We start from the raw sequence: 15,028 nt of genomic DNA, 5'->3' as shown, positions 1-15,028 counted from the left end.
ACTTATTGTTACAATTGTCCCCAAGACGCCATTTCAGCTTCATTTGTTAAAAACAATGCTAGTTAATTAGCAAAACTAATCTTTTTTTTATTGAAATGTTAATTAAGGTGTCCACTTAAATATTCGGTTACTAGTTTTTATTTGCTTAAACAAAATTACTTTGTAACAAGATAATATTCTAATACCAAAAAAAGTACTTGCGTAGCGTGAAAATATCTTTTGTGATGTAACTCTTTCAAAAGTTCATAAAAATGGTTGCCATCAGGGGTGTACATGTAGATTTATTAAATACACCTTGTGCGCCACCTAGGAACCAAATCTAGAAACCGACTTCCGAAATTTTTGTTTTGTTACAATCGTACCCTGTTACAATTGACCCCACTCTCCCCTATGGTATGCACAATTCAATAAAAATTTTCGCTTTTTTTTCATACTGTACTTACCATTCAAAAGTCGCAGTTGACAATCAGTAAATCTCAATGTACAGGTTTGACCTAAGATCTACTTTTTGATACCATAATAATAATGAGTCTTATTTGAGCTATGATTCCCAGCATGATGGGGCATTCTAAACAAGAAATACTTGAGTAGTGTATCCCATTTTCGGAGGAAGTTACACCCTAGCTTCGAAATGATTATCAAAGAGGGAGGAAGAGCTGCATTTGTACTTACGTTACTATAATGCATAGTGAGTCTAGCTTGGACTAAGTATTGCAATTGTTTTCCCACCTCTAAAGCACAAATTTAGGAGATCAGACCGGTGACTCCGTACCTTAATTTCCAGAGAATCGTTAGTGAATTTTGTCATTTATTAACAGGAATTGAGAATCTATTTCGTGCATAAGAATAGAATAGGACTCTAAAGTCTCATAGTTGTGCCTATTTAAATTAAACAAATGCTTCGATGGGGGAAGCCTTCATTGAAACACTTCCTGAGTGACACTTCCTCCGCTAGGATATTCCTTTTCTTTACTACCAGAGAAGTGCTTTATACATAATATTTGGATAACTCAACTTTAAGAAAAAAATTCTATTAGGAAAAAAGAATCAATAAAGAACAAAAATTTAATGCTACCATTTTGAACGTTGAAAATTTAATAAATTTTAATAGAATACATATTTTGGAATTATGTAATGTATTATATGCATTCCAATGCATATAAAAATGCATTGTGTGCACTAGAGCCCGGATTTCGATGACCTAAAAAATCTCAACTAATGCCCTTAAAAAGTGAAAAAAATGTCCTTAAAAAGGACCAAAAATGCCTTTAAAAATGCAAAAATTGCGCAAAGAATGCCTTAAATAAAGTAAAAATATTGAATTAAAAAATATTTTGGTCTTTAAAATTATTATGAGTCATTTAAAAAATATAAAGCAATGCAATACTTGTTCTACGTTTATTAAAGTTTGAAAAATATGTTTTATATCCTAAAATAACAAAAAAAGGAAAATATATTGACAAAAAAACATTTTTATTTTGTATAGAAACTGTAATGGATATAACAACTTCCATCTCATAATATTACTAAATATCAGAATTACATTGGATTATTAAATATTTTTTGATAATTTGAAATGTAAACGAGCGTCTCTTGTCTGAAAATAAATTTTCATTCCTACAGAAGCTTCTTTCAACGTCTACTGATGTTAGAGGTGCGTACTTGATAAAGACGGTCTCACTTACTTACAATTCTTCTTCAATTTGAAAAGATTTTGCTTCACCTGTTAATATTCTATCGATTTTCTTCATTGTTTGGAAGCTAGTGTAATAATGAAAATAGATAAAAAATAGTAAAAATTGGAAAAAATTAACAAAAAACTTTAAAAAATGCATTAAAATGCAAAGTATGCCCCAAAATTTAAAGAAAAATGCCCTATAAATCTGAAAAAATGCTCCAAAAGACAAAAAATGTCCAAAAATGCAAAAAATGCAAAAAAATGCAAATGTCATCAAAATCCGGGCCTTAGTTATAACCATTTAATTTTTTTCATCGAATTTATTTTTTCTTTCCAGCTTGTCATATTTCAAAAAGTCAAGTGTTTCCACACCCACTGGGCCAGGTTTTTTGAGTGGCTGTTGGACATTGAATACTCTTTTTGGAAGACCAAATGCAAAGCCAAGTGTAATAACTTCGAGTGGGAGTAAGATATGAATTTTTGTTTCCTCTTATCAGGAAATTTTGCTTCCCCAATATTTTACAGCTATTTCCCACCAGGCATAACAAAAAGTTTTAACAATGAATTACAAATTGCCTTTTTTAAAGTGAAAAATAACTAAGTTAGTAAATGGAAATGAAGATTCTAAATTAAACAATATCATTTCATGTTAGAGAAAAGCATCTTTTAAAAAGAATGTAATGAAATCATACCAACCTGCATTCCCAGCCAAAATATTCTTCAGAAAAGTTTAAAAAATCTACACAAAGACTGCAGTTTTTTTAAGACACAAAATAAACTAGTTACTTTGAAGTTGCTGTTTAAAGTAAATTTTTAAGGTAACTTTTTAAAGTAAAGTCTTTAAAGTAAATTTTTACTTTTCTGGGTAAGTTTTTAAAGAAAAATTTTACTTTTTCAGAAGTTGGAAAAAAATGTAAGGGAAAAAAATTGAAACAAATTTAAATTCCCAAGAATGACTGTAAAATAACCAGTTCTTTTAGGCCTCACATTTTTTAATAAATAATGTTAAATTCGAAGATTCGAAAATTCGAAGAAATAATATCTATTTTCCAGAGTTCTGACAATTCTGTCTAGAGAAAAGTTTATGGAAATGTCTAGGGAAAAAAATAGCTCACATCAAGAGACTTCGGTGACAAAAATTCGGATTTTAAAAAAGTGTACCATGGATCAAAAACTTTTTTACGCTTTTAATAACTTTTGCTCTCATGATTAAAATAATTTAATTTTGACTATATTATCAAATAATGTATAATAACTATTGATATTTGATATCATATTAAAACTCAATCTTAATGATTCGAGAACCTCACCTTAAATATCAATTAGAACATATATTACATATATTACAACATATATTTAAACTTCTGTCCTGAGTCATAATTGCATTGAATTGTCACCTGAGTCATAAATGCATTTGCATGAGTTGCCTACAGAATCGAAATGGGAAAAAAAAAAACTTAAACTGTTTGTTTAAATGTGGTATAATTTGACAGACTTATTATTGCTTTAATTCCAACTTACGCAACCAATGTTAGTTCAAATTGTAATGATGTAATTTTTATTCTCAAATAAATAAATCAATAAGGAGATAAATAAATCAAACTATTATTACTTCGTTGACAAATAAAGAGATGACAAAATTCGTTTTAGCATATACGACTCGCCGTAGAGATTAAGTTACGAACCCCCTAAATAAAAAAACCGACTGATTAGGTTTTCTGGCTTTCAAAATATAACTTGCAATCTTGAATCCTAATTCTTTGGTCTAGAAAGACCCCTTAATATTAATTTTCATGTTTGCATATTTTTTCATATCCCGAAAACTCTTTAAGCAAATACAAAATTTTTGGACTCAATTATAAAATTCGCTTATCCAATGCCATGTAAAAAGGGTTGTATAGTTATTGATATATTTTTATGAAACACTCAACTGTTTCATTTTCTTCAAATAATGTGCCCGAATATAATTTGTTTTTTTTTTCAGTTAACAAAATTGTTTTTTTCAAATAGTTTTGATTCTTATAAATTACATAAACTCAAAACAGAACTGTTTAGAGTATGGTTGGTATTAATTTTTAATATTTTTTTATTATTAATTTAAAAATAAAGCATTTTTACTCAAGTTTTTCTAAAGAAGATATAGAACGAAGAACATTTCACCGGAGATGAAAGATAACATATATTTTTGAACACTTTCATCTTTTTCGAAAGTTTAGCTTTGGTACGCATTAATTCTAAACATAGAATAAATTATTTTCCATTATGAGTCAGTCATCCATCTCGCTTTTATTTCATTATGAAATCGGGAATATTCGTAAATTTCTTGCCTAAATGAAAAGCGATGTCTTTGAAATCAGAACAATATTTTCAAGATTACTTAAGACCCCTATTAGACAAACTAAAAACGTTAAAAGTCGAACAAATCAGTGGGTATTTGTTAGAAAAATTCACTGCCCTAGTGGTGCACTGGCCAATCAAAAAGGTCCCGTTCACGGCTCCAGAATGGTGTTTGTGTGCAGGTATAAGAGAAAAGCGATTGATAATTTCAATAAAAGATAGAGTATCCATTGTACATTGTAAATTTAAAGCGAAAAAAATTAATAATTAAATAAATAAAACCCCTAAACAACGCACAATTGAAAGTACAATAATAGTCATAAACATACAATAGTTTCGATTTCTATAAACTAGAACCTTCCTCAGTGCCAAAACCCCAAATGATAGTAGAGAAAAAAGGTAGTTAGGTACATTATTTACGTCACTTTAGAGTTTCATAATGAGCTATTGGCGATGATCTGGGAAACATCCCTGAGGATGATCTGAAGACATGCCATTGAAATTTTGATCCTCTGCAGAAGGTATTCCCCCCCCCCTGCTTTGGTAGCCTGATGACCTGCACACGAAGTCAAGCACTTTACGGTGAAACAGTTTACCGAGGACCAATACCATGCACCCTTGGTCCCTACTCAGGCTGATCAAAGTGGTCCTCCACCCGCTTACTGACAGCAGCCAGTGATGCCTGAATTTGTTATTCTACTGTGAACCGTGTCTTTACAATCAGTTCACTGCGGGACTGTAGAGAAACAAAGAAACAGACGCGTGCAAGGTGGTTTAATCAATAGAGACAGAGGTATAGATTTGAAGAAGTTAATAAAATATAGGAAATAAGATTGAAGGTTGGGCGGGATCCATAGTATGCAGGAGATTAAGCTAGAATTGATTTCCAAATGTTGGGAAACTGTGGAATATTAAAAAGATCATTAACTAAATTATTAGAAATCTTCAGAACATGGAATGGTTCTGTTTATAAAGAGCAATGTTGAAAGATTTTGGCGGAAGAAAACTTAAACCCGTGATTTGACTTCCAACTATAAGGTTGAGTGAAAAGTTGATTAATGGCCTGATTTTGGACATTTCTTTTGTGTTCAAGTTGAAGTTTCAGGGTACGCTTAGTTGGTCCAATGCGCAGATTAACACGAATTTGATGAATTCACCATCTATTAATAACTGCAATAGAGTCTTCAAGGTTAGTCAAGTTTAGTTTGCTTACAGGCGCAAAAACTACTTTTATGATATCTTGACATCAACTGTGGCATCCTTTTCCGTAATAATATTTGAGTCAAAATTTTAATAGCGGTAACACCCAAAATTTGATATCATAATTTTTACTTTTTTTGGTGTTTTTTAAAGAGTATATATTGTACAAAATAATAACCCAAAAAGATTTTTTTTTATTTAATTTATTTTACAAGATAATAACAATTAAATTTCGAAGCTCTTTTTAATTAAAAAATAAATATCTAATGATAGAAGGAATGGATTTTAAAAAAATGTATCTCATTTTACGCGGAAATAATTGAAGTTTTTGATAAAATAATTATAATAAAACAAATGTTTAAAAAATTTAATTTTTATTGCAAAATTAAGTTGTAAAATGAAAAACAAAAATGTTGTTAATGTCGTACAAAGTTCAAACAAAATCCATTTTAAGGTAAATTTTATTCTGAACAAAATGGTTTTTCAAAAAAAAATGGATCGCAATNGATTATTTAAAGTGTCTAATGGTTTTCAAGTAAAAAGAAAATACATAAGCAAAAAGAAGATGAAAGAGAAATAATATAATTCAACAGTAAAAAATTACATTAAGCTTTCTATCTTGTCTTTCACCTAGTTTGATAATTTATGTTTTAAAAATTAAATAAGCATATTACTATTCATTTGCTATTTATTATATTTCATTCAATTATTTCAGCTATAGTTCTCAATATATCCATTGATGAAAGGGAATATATATATCTTTATCATCCTCCAGAAGGGTTAATATCCATACACAATCCGTACCGCATTGTCAATCCTCACATTGAAGGCTTCACTTTATCTTTGAAAACACAACAACATACTTTTCATTTAAAGAAGGTAACTCTATTTATATTTTAAAACTCATACCTTTAAGCCCGTAACTAGCTGAATATATGCTCTTCGCTTTAAGTAAAAATAATCAAACTTTTAATCGGTATTTTTCTATGCTACGATATAGTGCAATAAACTGAACTGAGTTTAAAAATATAATAAACTAAACTAAGTTGAAGAATTTTATTGAATTATTTCAAATGACTATCAAAGGAATAGATCTAAATTACATGCTTATTGCTATATTTTCAGCCACAAGGGGCTCAAAAATACAAATTTTCTTTTGTGATTTATAATCAGTCTCTTAAACTTCTGAAAATTTTAGAATATATTGATAAATAAGAGAAAAATCATGATCTAAGCACTTCTTAAGTTATAAAAAGACTACGTATTTTGTGAAAAATTTAAAAAATGTCAAAAACTGTAAGCGCTGCTTCCATTATTATAAGTAGAATCAGTCGTAACAAAAGAAAATCTTGATTAATTCTAGAGATACAGTAATAAAGATGTGAAAAGAAAAATTCGAGGTTTTTTCCCCAATCAAAAAGCAAAAATTAATCCAATGAATTACGGCACCTGAGCCGAAGTGCTTTAAGAAGATCATTAAAAGTGTAAAACTAAACCTTGGCTCAAGAAGGCACAGTGTCAAAGAGTACCCAAGAGCACTGTTATCGATATAATCAATTAGGGCACATGTCGAAAGTCGGTCAGAATAACGAGTTGCAATAAAACCTACTGCTTCTATTTGTAACGAGATCGAATATCACGCCAAGACCTGCAAGGCAAAGATCAAATGCATTAACTTCTATGAAACAAACATGAGGTTTGGATCAGGCTTTGAAGTTGACCTGAGTGCTTTGAAGAAGTCCTATTCGTATAAAAATGAGCAATAGATAGAATTGAAAGAAAAAAAATTTAACTGCAACTAGGCTGATCCTGGAATCCAACTGTGATCGTAAGCCAATTATAGCATTCTCCAATATGCAGCACCTATCAAAATTATTATTTTTTTTATTTTAAATATTATGTTAAAAAATTTTTGTAATGGGTTTTAATAAAGCTGGTTCGCGGCTTTAATATATATTATTATAAACTTATATATATTATTATTAGTTATCATAAACTTATATATATATTTATAAACTTATAATAAAATTAATACTTTTTAAGTGAAAATGATTAAAATAAATTATTGTTTTCTTGGATTATAGATTTATCAATATTGTTTTGATTATCATTGTCTGTTATATGTCAAAAAAAAATTACCTTATTATTCTTATTTCATGCATGCGTGCGTGCGCCCGTTTGTGTGTGTGTGTGTGTGCGTGCGTGTGCGTGTGCGTGTGTGTGTGTGTGTGTGTGTGTGTGTGTGTGTGTGTGTGTGTGTGTGTGTGTGTGTGTGTGTGTGTGTGTGTGTGTGTGTGTGTGTGTGTGTGTGTGTGTGTGTGTGTGTGTGTGTGTGTGTGTGTGTGTGTGTGTGTGTGTGTGTGTGTGTGTGTGTGTGTGTGTGTGTGTGTGTGTGTGTGTGTGTGTGTGTGTGTGTGTGTGTGTGTGTGTGTGTGTGTGTGTGTGTGTGTGTGTGTGTGTGTGTGTGTGTGTGTGTGTGTGTGTGTGTGTGTGTGTGTGTGTGTGTGTGTGTGTGTGTGTGTGTGTGTGTGTGTGTGTGTGTGTGTGTGTGTGTGTGTGTGTGTGTGTGTGTGTGTGTGTGTGTCGTGTGACGCGTTCCTATTTTTTTCCCTGGCAGGTATGGTGTATGTGTGTGTGTGTGTGTGTGTGTGTGTGTGTGGATGGACGCACGCACGTACGTACGTACGTACGTACGTATCTATGTAAAGCATTTAGGGAAGCAAAGGAGGAACATTTAGGGAATTAAGGTAGCGAAAATTTTAGTGTATAGTTTCTCGATTTAGCCTTCATTGAACAATTTCAATATGTTACAGTAGGAAAATATCAAACAAAATCTACACATTTTTTACTACAACCATTTTTGATTCATAATTTCATAAAAATGATTAAAACGACGAGAAACGCTTTACATTTTCAAAGGTACATAAATGGATATATATTAGAAAAAAAGAATAAATAATCATCCGAAAATGCGACTCATTATAACCTTAATGTAAATCCTCCAATTGTAACATACATTCTAATTTCTTAACTGCTATATTTGAAAAGCAGCAAATTAAAAATATATTTTTTATGTAATTTTATTGAAAATGATTAAAACAAACAAAATATTCCCTATAAAAAAGTAATTGTTTGATTTGTGTACATTTAAAACAATAAAATACAGATCATAAATTAAATTTAAAATAAACGAGAAAAAATATTAGATTGTTAAAATTTTTATTCTCTGCAATACATTAAACTTTTACTTACAAAAAAGAACAACTAAAATGTTTACTAACAGTAACTTAATGCTTATAGCTTTAGAAAGATACAATCCGTAAATTACTTTGAATACATATTGATATGCAACTGAGCATTCCAAATCATATTATTAAAATCGTGAGGAAGAAGGTTGCTTTAAAAAAATTCCAAACGAGTTGTTTACCAGAAAAACGCCAACTGCCAAAGGTGAAGCCAGAGATGCAAATCCCATTCATCGAATGGTTTTAATTTTTCTTACTCTATTTGTAGGTGGTGAAGAAACTTCTTCCATATCCATATGACACGAATTGCATTGATTACATGTCCAGATGGAAGGAAAGAGGAGGCAGGGGACCAATGAATGATGTTGTAAGAAAGATAAGTTTCTTCTAATCTAGTCATGTATATATTAGAGTGGGTTGAAAAACGCTATAGTGATTAACGTTCCTTTCAAGTTACTTTGAGTATGGAATAGATGCTTTATTTAAAAGGAGGAAATTGACACAAGAATATTGAAAATGGGTTGATGTCTCGCGCATGATACTTATAACTCATAAAGTTTAAGAAATGTGAGCATTTCTTAAAAACCTTTCAACGTCACTTAAAATTGCACAATCGTCATGTTATAATTTCTAAGGTTTATTTAATAGTTTAAAAAAAGTGAAATACATTGAAGTATCCCTATTAATTCAATGATTTCTAATTACTGATTTCTCAATGAGCTTAAAAAACAGGAATTGTATGATTTTTTTCAAATTTCTCGCCATTTTCTTTTGGGGCTGATGAATCACCACATCCACTTACAACTGTGCAATCCGCTTGCTATAGTTTCTTATGTTTATTTTAAGGATTAAAAAAATGAAATAAATGTAAATTTATTTATAATTTCTAAGTGCTGTAGAAAAACACAAATAATGTAATTTTTCCATTTTCCTTCTTTATACTGCCATGGTATATTAGCTGCTACGTAAAGCAGGGCAAGGTTTTGAATGTCCCACAACTGTGGCCTGAAAAGATTTCGTTCACAGCAAATTATCTATCCATGAATGATTCTTACAAGAGAAATTCTAATCAAATTTTCATTTGGAACAAACAGCAGACGTGTCAGTTTTCTAAAGAAGCAAGTGTACTAAATCAAAAAATATTACGATTATACAACAAAACATCGATACTGGGTCTAACTACAAGATTGTTTAAATAATATATTTTCATCGTAATTTGTAGGAATTTGTACAATTTTCACTAACGCAAAAAATTATTAAAACGGCTGGGGTAACTTTATTTGCCATCCTCGCAAGTCATGGTCTCCTTGTGTGGTAAATGGTAACTGGTGCTCGTTAAATCTGTATCGTCACAAAGTCTTCCATGTTCTCATAGCAGATCAATACATCTGGAGATTATGAATTGGAGATTGATTGTTTTCTGATTCAGGTTCAAATTACGATCAGAGGAATGAATTTATGAGTCATTTCTAAAAACGGGCTGTGACGTGTGGCTGGAAAAAAAGAAACGCACCCTCTGCCTTAAATTCGCTTGGTTTTACCAAGCAGGGTTGCTGGTTGGTAAGTGGCATTAAAAACAATAACATTATTTAAGCAGAAGCTAAACGCATTTATACGCAGAGTTTTTTCACTTCTGAGGCTTTTATTTGCTGCAATTTGTAAACTCTTCGGTGTACAATTTTTATCGAATGTATACTCATGTCCATAAATTTAGGATACTTTAGAATCCCACGAAAAGTGAATTATAAAGTAAAAACTTCCCCTGTAGATCAGGGTTTAAGCTGAGTCTAAAAANTTCGCATTTTGCGAAAAAAGCTACCGTAGCGGAAACCCTGCTGTAGATTTATCACGCAGATCTTCAAAAGTACTAGGCAAATTGCAGGGAAACACCAGATGACGCCGATAGTACGTCACAATGCGAAACTGTAAGAGAGGGGTTTTTAAGGAATGGTGGCAAATAAGTTAATTTGTTCACAAGTTATCTGTTAACCTTTCAGTGTCGTAACCAAATAGTTTATGACACGGTGGACGGTTTTTGTGTCCGTGGAATTGCCCAACGTTTCATCTCTAGGCTAGGCGTTTCATTAAATGTCAGCAGACGTTACATCACATGCCACCCCCGAGTGACCATGTCAAATAAAGACTTTAATAGCAAAATGAGAGCACCGCATCCAAGCAACAGCGGGTGCCACATCATCAAAGCAAACCGTGTACAAACATTTGAGAAATATTGGAATAAAATGCTTGTCATATCTGTTTCACTCTCGGCAACTCACTGTTCACAGCAATCAGTCTGGAGGTGGTTACAATGGGTTGTTTTCCGAGTAATCCAGGATTAGCTTGCAGTCTGATTCACGTTGGAATTTTACATGGATAACCCATCACCACCAAGCATAACCGTTACTGTGGTACAGGACAGATCGATTGGGGTGGAATTATACTGGGCTCCAGAACTGCATTTTCAAATCGGAACCATGACAGGCCAAATTTTTCGAAACGTCATTCTAGAACAACGAGCTTGGCAAAAGTTTGTCTGTCACTTTCTTCATGTGTGTCGGAATTCGGAGAGCATGAGTAGATAAGCTCGATGTTTTGATACTTAGCATGCCTAATCGTTGTATGGACTGTAGTTTACTGCATGGGAGATATGCAATACATTAACCATGTGTATCAACCGATGTACAAACCATACCAAGTGTATAATTAAACTTTTCTAAAAGAAATATTTTTTAAAATTTGCCTTACGTGCAAAAATCGTAGTTTTTGTGAAAGATATCTTATTTGTTAACTTTTGTTTTTGTTTGCTGGGCTTCATGAATAAGTCCCATTTGTTTTGTTTCTGAACTATCATTTGCTGGCATTATCCTTAACTTTCGAACATAAGTATAATAAATGGTATAATTTTAAACAAGAATAATGAATACAGTAAATAATGAGGAAATGTTACAGTAGTGTGTTTCATTCAATATATATATATATATATAATGATTCATTATCTATAATAATATACACAACGCAAATGCCATAAGCTGATATTCAAATTCTCAGATTTTTCGCTTTATTTACCGGTAAAATAAAAGTAAAAAATAGATTCGCTCATAATTAAAATAGAAGAAGAGTTGTTTCGTTTTATGTGACCGAAATATATCAATCGTCGTCAAAATGAANGGTATATATTTATAGGTCATATATATATATAAGGTTTGAAGACTTCCAGAAATCACAGTTTTTATCGCAAAGAAATGAAATTTTGCAAAAGTATGTACTACTTATTTGTTAATGCAACCGCAGTTCTAAAAACATCAGTTTGGTCATTCTCACAAAAACTGTCACTTTTCAGTTCATAAAATCCAAAAAAAGTAAAGTGATTAAAAAGCTCTGAAACATCTTATATTAATAGAAATATGTAATGGCATTATAAAGAAAATATATATCCTTTAAATTATGCTAATTATTTAAATAAATTAACTAGTTTCACTATTTAAAAAGTGAGGGAATGACACTAATAGTGAGAAATAATATGGAAAAGAAATTAATAAAAAATGTTGTATATAAAGAGGTTTTGTAAATAATTTTTTTAATTTTATCATTGTTTTTTCTTATTTTTAATTGTTTTTTACTTACTTTCCAAAATTCTTTCAACCAGAAATATTAATTAACAGTTCATATTTGTTTGAGATATTTCTTAAATAATGCATAAAAGTGCAAATCATTGGTACACAAAATGATTTGAAAAGAAAAATCTATGAAAAATGTACATAGCTAGGTTTTGTGAATATTCAGAGATCCATTGTAAATAATTTTTAATTTTATTGTTTTCACTTTATTTTTTTATAACAATTCAGACAAACATTTTTATTGATCATTGATAACATAATTATTTCATATCACATTTGTTTTTTTTTTTATTCGTAATCAATATGACATAAAAATTAAATTGCTTAATTTAATTTGTCGAATTTCAGTTACATATGTTTTTATTACGTAATTTGCTTTTTGTCTGATTGAAACTAAAATATTTTGTCAGTTGACAGTATTGTAGTTAATTAGGCAATTACTTGCAATGGGTTTTGCTTTTGAAATATTACTCAGCATCAACTGATTAATATTACATGTTTTAATTTGTTTGTCATATTTATAAAGTTTTTTTCATTAGGTTTTAATTGTTTTCGGTATAAAATTTAAATTGCTGGGGGGGGGGAGATGAAGCACCATATAGGGAGCTTCCGGCATCCTATTAGATCAACAATGATTTGACTTAGTAGGGGTAAAAATATATATGGGTTTCCCCTTGGCGAAATTGGCGACTTATGCTTGGCGCCATTCCTGATCGCGCGGAACACCGTGGTAACAGGAAAGGCTGCCAAAATATAATGATATTTCAATAAAACATTGGAAAATTTCAACAAAACATCGGCCAAAACTTTATAAAATTGCAATAAATCCGATATGAGCAAAATTAATAAACCCAAGAAAATGCATTTTGAATCGAAAGAAAAATTAATTTAGTAAGCATAAAAAGAAATGGAAAAGAACAACTCACTTCTTCTTTAAGCTTCAATATCCTCAGATTTAGGTGCATCGAATTCTCCAATAGAATTTAGATACTGTCTAAATTTATCATGAATAGAATCTGTGTACCTCCATCGCCACATAAATTCGGCGAAATATGAATTGAAAATAGCGTCTGTGGTGTCTGACTGGCGATGACATTTCTTTCTAAAGTCTCTTTCAATGACTTCAATGTCACATACCTTCAATCTTATTGGCCAGAAGAAAGAGTAACCTTACCAGCCAGTATCCAACTTAGAACTAGCGAATCTCTGAAATCACATACACCGTTGAACATTTAAAAATATCGCTAAAATCTAAACCAATCAGAATCACGATTGGATTTCAACATCGCCCAGGTTGGTGATCAACCGCGATCAAAACTTGGTGAGAATCAAAGGGCAGTAGCGAGCAGGGGGCGGAGCCCTCTAGTTAATACATGTTTTTCTCTAAGTTACAGCTACCTCAAGTTTGAAAATGATAACATACTAAATATATCTAATATTTATTATAATATATGATATAATATTTATTATAATATATATTTAATAGTTTTTACAGGTTTGGGAAATGAAATTGACTGGCACGATTCTCACATGGAATGGGTGGTAGAATTCTTCTTTTGGTGTCTGTTTTTGAGTATTTATGTACGTCTTTAGGAAAGGAACATTTGTATTTTCCTGCATTTGTGGGAACCATTACATCAATTATTACATTTTTTGAATGTAAGATCTTTATTCTCCGGGGTATAAAATTTTTTCATACTCGACTAGCACCCAATCTCCTATTTACCTATTTTGTATTCCTCTGTATTTTGGCTTCTGCTAGCGTATAATGGAACAGATATTTTAGACTCATACTCATATGCAGTTCCCAAATTATAATGTTCATACAAAATTGATGCCTCACTTGCGAAACACGAAAGAGAGCAAAAATTCAATATGTTATTCCTTGAACTGTATGCAACTTGATAGAGCCAGTGAATGGTTTTATTTCTCCCTCAATTAATTTATCACATTTTTTATGTCTTCATTCATAACTTCCAATAAAGTTACTAAGCAATTTTCTTTTAATACAGAAACAAGTGTTTCGTAATTATGCACATCTTTTCCTTCTGCCACTCTCCGATCTGCTGTTCTTTTCACAACAGCTCCGTCGGGAGCTCCTTTTCCATGTCCGGAATCATTATGGTTCCAACTAAAGTTTAGAATACCAGGAGCAAGCTGCTTTATATTTTGGGACATCAGGTGAAAAAATTTTCTGTTTCTATATTGGGCTGATGGCCCATCACTTAGCATATGAACATGTTTTACTTCACTTGTACTCATAATCCACTTTGTTGGAGTTTTTCTTCCATTGTTTCCTTTTCACTCTTAAGTTACGACTAGTCATTTGTGAAGCAGGTTTCACTCGTCCTCTTTCCTTTTTTTCCAGGTATTTAATTCGTTCTTTCTGTTTTAAAATTAAAGAGGAATTTGACTTCATTCGTTCTCTTCTTTTTCGATCATATTCTTATTTCTTTAAACGAGCTTCTTCTTTCGTTAAGCTATCCATAGTTAAGCTATCTGGAAAATAGATTCTAATATTTCTTAGATTGTTCTTAAAACAGTCATTCTGTATTTATTAAAATGCCTAAACTAATTAATTCAAGATCATAGTTGCATTATAACTGCTGTCTTATTTCATGCTGTGTAGAATTCACGAATAAACTTAAATTTGGCACTTAAATAAAATTCATCAAATTATAAAATTATAATTGTAAGTTCTCCAACAAAAGTAACATATATTTATATAGCATATAATTTATAAGTTATAACATATAATTTTAATAGAAATTAATCAGGTTAATTAATTTTTTCATTCAAAAATATTTTTAGGAATATGATAACTTCATCAATATTATATTTTAAATAAAGTTAAATTAAGAATGGGCTAGACTTTAGAATTAGACTTAATACAATATATTCCGCAATTTTTAATTCTATTTTTATTAAAAAAAGAAAAACCAAGAACAAAC

General features: G+C 30.9%; 1 protein-coding gene across 2 annotated transcripts in view; it reads left to right on the top strand.

Annotated features, from left to right (window-relative positions):
* Positions 1-15,028, top strand: part of LOC107436596 (uncharacterized) — a 100,176-nt gene that overhangs the window by 55,839 nt on the left and 29,309 nt on the right. For both annotated transcript variants that reach the window (XM_071184100.1, XM_071184101.1), the window contains 3 exons: positions 2,016-2,143; positions 5,931-6,094; positions 8,729-8,827. In XM_071184100.1, coding sequence (XP_071040201.1) covers positions 2,016-2,143; positions 5,931-6,094; positions 8,729-8,827 — 391 coding nt within the window. The remainder of the gene's footprint in view (positions 1-2,015; positions 2,144-5,930; positions 6,095-8,728; positions 8,828-15,028) is intronic.

The sequence above is a fragment of the Parasteatoda tepidariorum genome, chromosome 8 (assembly GCF_043381705.1).
Source record: "Parasteatoda tepidariorum isolate YZ-2023 chromosome 8, CAS_Ptep_4.0, whole genome shotgun sequence".
Classification (NCBI taxonomy): domain Eukaryota; kingdom Metazoa; phylum Arthropoda; class Arachnida; order Araneae; family Theridiidae; genus Parasteatoda; species Parasteatoda tepidariorum.
Note: the sequence above shows the minus strand (reverse complement) of the source record. Positions and strands in the feature narration are given on the sequence as shown.